This window comes from Echinops telfairi, unplaced genomic scaffold, assembly GCF_000313985.2.
Source record: "Echinops telfairi isolate 266 unplaced genomic scaffold, ASM31398v2 ScPeMD7_46;HRSCAF=168, whole genome shotgun sequence".
Classification (NCBI taxonomy): domain Eukaryota; kingdom Metazoa; phylum Chordata; class Mammalia; order Afrosoricida; family Tenrecidae; genus Echinops; species Echinops telfairi.
Genome location: NW_022103944.1, coordinates 206,130 through 212,323, shown reverse-complemented (window position 1 = coordinate 212,323; position 6,194 = coordinate 206,130). Strand labels below are relative to the sequence as shown.

Genomic DNA, 6,194 nt, shown 5'->3' with positions numbered 1-6,194 from the left:
GTAACAGGGTGTTGGCATCTTGGCACACTGTCCATTGACAACCCAGAAATGACCTGTCAGCACAACCCCAGACACCCCTGCCAGGATCCAGTGACTTCTATACCACCTCTTTGCTCTCTACAGTTTCTGACTCATGATGGGTGAGTACAGAAAGGGATGAAGTAAGCCAAAGCATAGACTTTATAGAATGAAAAGTGATTTAATGGGGGCAGAACAGGAAACATGAATTTATTTGTACCCAGAATCCCTCTTTACACAACTGCTGAGCTGTTGAACACCAGCAGAGTCACCGACACCCTCTGCTTGTTTGGTGGCTCAGGAGACACTCCTGAGCACATGTAAGGGAAAGCCCATAATTTTTAGGATGCAAACAAGAAAGAGATTCTGTATCAGGGTGGTGACATGATTACAAGGTCTACAGGCAATTAAGATATGGAAGCACACAGAAAGAAGGTGCTCAGCATTTGGTGGTCAGTTCCTCAGACACATCACTTCTGCTTGGTCTTCTGCTGGCCGGGTCCCGGAGTCACTGGGGAGGGACCTGGATGTGGATAGTGGCCTGGATCAGGGATCTTGGGGTTGCCTGGCTCAGGATATTTGGGGTGGCATGGCTCTGGTTGCTTTGGGTGGCTTGGCTCTGGAACCTTGGTTTTTCCAGGTTGTGGGACTTGGGGGAGGCACGGTTCCTTGGTGATGGGGACAAATGGCTCTTGTGGAGGCAGGGAAGGCTGTTTCACCTGCTGCTCATAAACCTGAGGCGGTGGGGTGAAGGGCTGCTTCTGTTGATGGGAGTCCATGATTCAAAGGTGGCTGAACCTAGACACAGAAGAGTTGAATCAATGTTGGGCTAAACACACTGTGAAGCTCAATATCAAATATATCTCATTTCTCCCCCTTAGCCCTGAGAGTCTCTCTTCATTTCTGTTTCCTTGAACTTTAAATCAAAGCATGCTTTGAGGATTCCTGGGTCCTTTAAAGAGAAGGAGTCTCAAGGAGATTTGTTCTGCTCCCTGTGACTAGCACCCTTCTCCATGATCCTTTCTTCCTGGGTTATCTAAAACCTTTTCCTGGAAGCACAACACTGTAGGCTCCAGTATAGCTCCCATAGCCTCCCTAGGTTTTGAGTAACTTGGGAATGCGATAAAGTTAAATGTCTACCCACTCATGCTAAACACCGAAAGTGCCTGAGCTCTCACGATAAACTCGAAACCTCTCCTGAAGCCCTCACGTTCCCACTTCGGACCCTCCGTTCAGAGTCCACTCTGTGCATGCTCGCTGACAGGCTCCCCGTCCATGTGTTAAGTCGCCTTCCTTAAATTGCCACAGTGCATTATCTGTTAATCACTTCCTATGTTGTAGGTTCACACATAATTCCCCTGTACCCTGATGAATCATAGGTTTGTAAAGGAAAAAGGAAATCACTTGAACCCTCAATTTCCTAGTGCATTGCTTTGCTATTGCAAATCCCCAATAAAAATTAGAGAGAAAATAAAAATGTCACTAAAACGTACCGGGATACGGGCACCAAACAAAAACCCAAACTCATTGCCATTGAGTCAATGTGGACTCATAGTGTCCCTCTAGGGGGTTAGAACTGCCCCTGTGAGCTGGAGATTATAACTCTTTACTGGGGTGGAAAGCCCCGTCTTTCTTCCAGAGCATGAGCATACTAGTCCATATTCTTCTGCTAACACAGGTAAAATTCTTCAAGCAATTCCTACTATATACTGGTCCCAATTTGCACAGCCATGATGGTAGATGTGAACATGTATAAAGCCCACGGATGGCAATTGCATTAAACATGAAATTTAAAAATTCTTAACAATGCTAAAGAGGTTTCAGTCACTATAAAAGACTGATGGGTGAATACTAAGAGGTTCTCGGTGGGGAGACTCACCTGGTTCTCTGAGAAGAAGGGACTGTCTTGTTTCTCAGGTCTGCTGTGGAGCCTCTGGCCAACTGACTTTATATATAACAGAGGAGCCCTGCCTTAAGGAAGTGGGATTTGGAGGACCACTCTAACTTCATTCCACCTTTTGTGATGAAAATCTGGGGCTTAACATTGTTTGGCACTTGCTGTGTGGCAATGAGGTCACCCGGCTCTACCCATACTGCCCAGCCTGTGTGCCAGGGTTGTTGTGTGTGACAGGTTAATGAAAGTAGCAAATTAAATCAGAAGGAAATTATGCTGCACTTGCTAGCACTGGAAACCACCATTCCCCCTTGAATGGGAACCTGCTCGGTAGCCTGTGTCTACCCGATGGCCCTGCTGAATATTTGAAGAGGATGTGCATGAAACAATTGGCATTTATGATTCTAGGAAGCTGTGAGATTGGGTCAAAAGTGAATCACCTAATTTTCTTTTAAATGCTGCATTGAAGGGGAAAGAAAAGACTCCAATAAAAGATCTGCTTTTGATCTGAGATGCTCTCCTTCCAGAGGAAGCCATAGCAGTTTTATGGACCAAGATAGCTTAGTCTGATGTGATGGCTCAGCCCACCTCTCATTCTGGTCTTCTTCTCTGGAGTATCAGACACAAGCGAGTTGGGATTGCCAATGTCCTCTAGCGGGAGTTTCCCCGGCTTATGAGACACTGAAACTGATGTGACCACTTCAGAGATGCCTTCCGTACATGCGAGGAGGCATGGTCCTTGGAAAAATCCATGCCATTCTTAAAGCCTGGGTGTGTCTGTGGTTCCTCCCTCTTCACGTCTCTCTTGCTATGTCATCTCCCATGAACCTGAGCCCCTAGTATGACCACCACCACCAGCTCCTTCCTCTAGGTCTCCTGAATCAGTGGTCATATTTCATTCTCACACACTGCCTGGTTATAGTAGCTACTCTATCAACAGATCGTTGTTAAGCCTCTCACAAATGTCCAGATTCAAGGAAGAGAGACAGAGATATATAGATAAATAGATAGATAGATGATACATAGATAGATAGATAGATGATAGATAGATGATAGATGGATAGATAGATAGATAGATAGATAGATAGATAGATAGTTAGTTTCTTTAGAGAAAGTCCAAGAAGTCTTTCAGAGCCATAAAGAGGTTACTTGAAAATGATTCACCTCTAGGATGATGATACCAAGGAGCGGTCACAATTTAGCAAGTGACAAATGCTTCCTCAGCCTTCCCCACCCATCTCTTTTCCTCTCTGCTAGCGTTTGGCCCACTGCCTCCCTCTGAGGGTGGTGCCAGTCCCATCCTCACACCTAAGTTCAAGGACGATGGAGTTACTCTAGCAGTCATCCAGACACGAGTCTAGAACCCACTCCTTACCAGAACTGTGTCTCAGGAGCCCCTTGGGGAGGGAGCTCAAGTGAGATCCTATTGTTCCGGTTGGATTCTTAGCCGAAGTGGAACCCACTCCCTGATCTTCTGTCTTCATGGTACCCAGGTTATATTTGAAGCTTTGAGAATATGAACCTTAGCTCTGAACCTGAGTCACTCTCATCCTGTCTTGATTCTGGGCCTTGAGTCTAGAAAAAAAATCATCATTCTCATTGTCTATATTTCTTCCCTGGGTGGGTTCTGCCCTGCCCTGCCCTAACTGGTGCTTCCTTCTCCTCAACCAAACCTTGCTGGCATAAGTCTCTAGATTCTAGAACTTCTATTTTTATGCGCACCTTGTTCTTCCTGTTTGTTTACCCAACCCCTCTCAACGTGTGAGTGTTCAGGTGCTTTGGGCTCTTCTGAGAAGCATGCTTTCTTCACCAGCAGTGCTGGGTGTGCATCTGAACATGGATCAGGAGACAGAGAAAGTCTGTCAGTGGCTTCTCATGGTGAGTGCCATCGTCACGCGCAATACAAGCTTTCAAATGGGCTCGTTTCTCTGGGGACAGGATACTTCTACTCCGCCCAAGTCAGTGCCCTGGGTCTTGCTTTCGACATGTTGGTGGATGGGATTGGGAACCGCTTATGTACTCCAAATCTGGAAAAACCTTTCTCTTTGATTATCTATCTATCTGTCTGTCTATCTGTCTATCTATCTATTTATCTATCTATCTATCTATCTATCTACCTACCTACCTACCTACCTACCTACCTACCTACCTACCTACCATCTATCATCTATCATCTCTGCCTTGCCTTTCCTGATCTTGGAGGTTGTCTGATGTCACTGTGTGCCTGTGGTAATCTTCCAGACACTTGCTTGTGCAAACTTGAAGAGCAGGGTAGTTATCGCCTAGATGTTCCAATTTTTCCGGTGGAAGTCTGGAATTGGGATAAAATGCTTTCTCCTTTCACTTCAGGCGAAACTCTTTTGAGGTGCCCTTCTTACGTCTTCTCAGAAAGTCTCATGTGAGCACATGTCAATTGTCCTTTGTGCTCACCTCCATTGGTAACCACGTTTTCCTGCCGTTACCTTTTGCCTTATCTTACTGACCCTTATAACTCATTTCTTCTTCTAGGATTTCATGTCCAATAGAGTACACATGTATAAGACTTTATTAGGCCCTGTTTTTAAGGAATGTAGGTTAAGATGCATGAACCATTTGTTGTATTTGGGATGCAGAAGGATGAACACAATTGCCCCATGGTGGAAATAAATGTCTAAGTTATAGAAATCATCTGATGAACCTCTATAAAAGATTGGCTCTAATCAAGATGTCTTCTTTTGATTGCCCAAATGCATAGTCATTAGCCACAAATTGTAATTGCCATCAAGTCCTTCACAACCCACGCATGTACAACAGAACAAAATGTTGCCATGCCCTGTATCATCCACATAATTATCAGCAAGTTCAAGTCCATGATTGAGGCTACTGTGCCAATCCAGTCTCATTGAGAGTCTTCCATGCCGTTATTGACTTATCACTTCACCAAGCGGTCATCCAGATGATCCATGAAAAGCAACACATCCAAAAATGTGCTTTTCTGAGCTGTAGGTCTTCATTGATGCATTTTGCAGGGGCAGATTCCCAGGCCTTCCTTCCTACCCTGGCTTCATCTGAGAGCTCTGCTGAAACCTGCCCATCTTGGGTGTTCCTGTTGTTATTCCAAATGCCAGCTGCACAGCTTCCAGGTTCACAGCCAGATGCAAGCTACCGCAGTACAATGTGTACACCTTAAAATTAAAGAAGTGAGTAGAAATTGTGGCAGAGCAGCTAAAAAGAGGAAGACCTTGGATGAAATGGATCGACATGGTGGCTGTGACAATGGGGTCAACTATAACAATGGCGAGGATGGCCCAGGATCAGGCAGTGGTTCATTCTGTTGTGGGTAGGGTCGCGATGAGATGGACCCCACTTGAAGGCACCTAACAACAAATCATAACATTTTGCCCCAGATTATACCTCAAATGTCTTATGCAAAAGCAGTACCTTGATCACTACTGCTGCCTCAGTGGAAATTGACCACCATCACCATGAGATTCTAGAATGAATTATACCTATAGCGTGAATACCCCCTTTACTACATACCTGTAAGATTTTAAAGTCAATGTAGATAAAATAACTTTATACACTTATACTAGTAGCATGCATTGTCTTTTCTAAAGCTTGTGTGTTCTGTCCAGAGGTACCACGAGGTTCTCTGGAAGGGAAGGAGTGTTCCTCTACTTTCTGGAGTGAATTGAGTGTGTCTACTCAGAACTAGGTAGCACACGTACTTGGGTCAATGTCATGGTTATAGCGCTGCTTCTGGTAAGGTTTATGATCTAGCGATGCTGTAGTGAGAGTCTTATGGTGTCACTCATATTCATAGAGACAGGCTGGGGACAAGGAACATAATAAATCTTGAGGTAGGTGAAATCATCACTTGTTTCTGGAATAGGAAGACACAGTGGCAGATGCTAGGTGCCGTCGTTCATAGACTTACTTCCACCTCAGTGATGCAGTATTTCTCCTGAGACTGGCACAGCCATGGGTGATTAGCTGAGAAAGAAGCTACTGGTTCCAGGGAATCATGCAGATTAGTGCGCAATTCTGAATTTGACCTTAGATGACCTTCTAATAATTTCTGGGACCCATTCATGCAGTGACAAATCTTACTGCTGCATTTGAAAATATTATCAAGGGCCAAAGGAGAACTCATACCTGCCCCCCACCCAATTCAAAGAAGCCACTTGGTCTTGGGAAAGCATGTGAGGGTAGCAGCCCAATATGCAACCACTACTCCAGCAGGGCTCCTTGTGTTTTCAAACAGGTAAAATATGTTTTATAAATAATTCAACTTCAAATTCTA

At 44.8% G+C, this 6,194-nt stretch overlaps 1 protein-coding gene across 1 annotated transcript; it reads right to left on the bottom strand.

The window, feature by feature from the left end:
- Positions 1-488: 488 nt before the first annotated feature.
- On the bottom strand, positions 489-797 carry LOC101643588 (cornifin-like). The gene is made up of 2 exons (XM_030885762.1): positions 584-797; positions 489-541 (listed from the first exon to the last, which is right to left on the bottom strand). The coding sequence occupies exons 1-2, from the start codon at positions 795-797 to the stop codon at positions 489-491; spliced, it is 267 nt and encodes an 88-aa protein (XP_030741622.1).
- Positions 798-6,194: the final 5,397 nt, after the last annotated feature.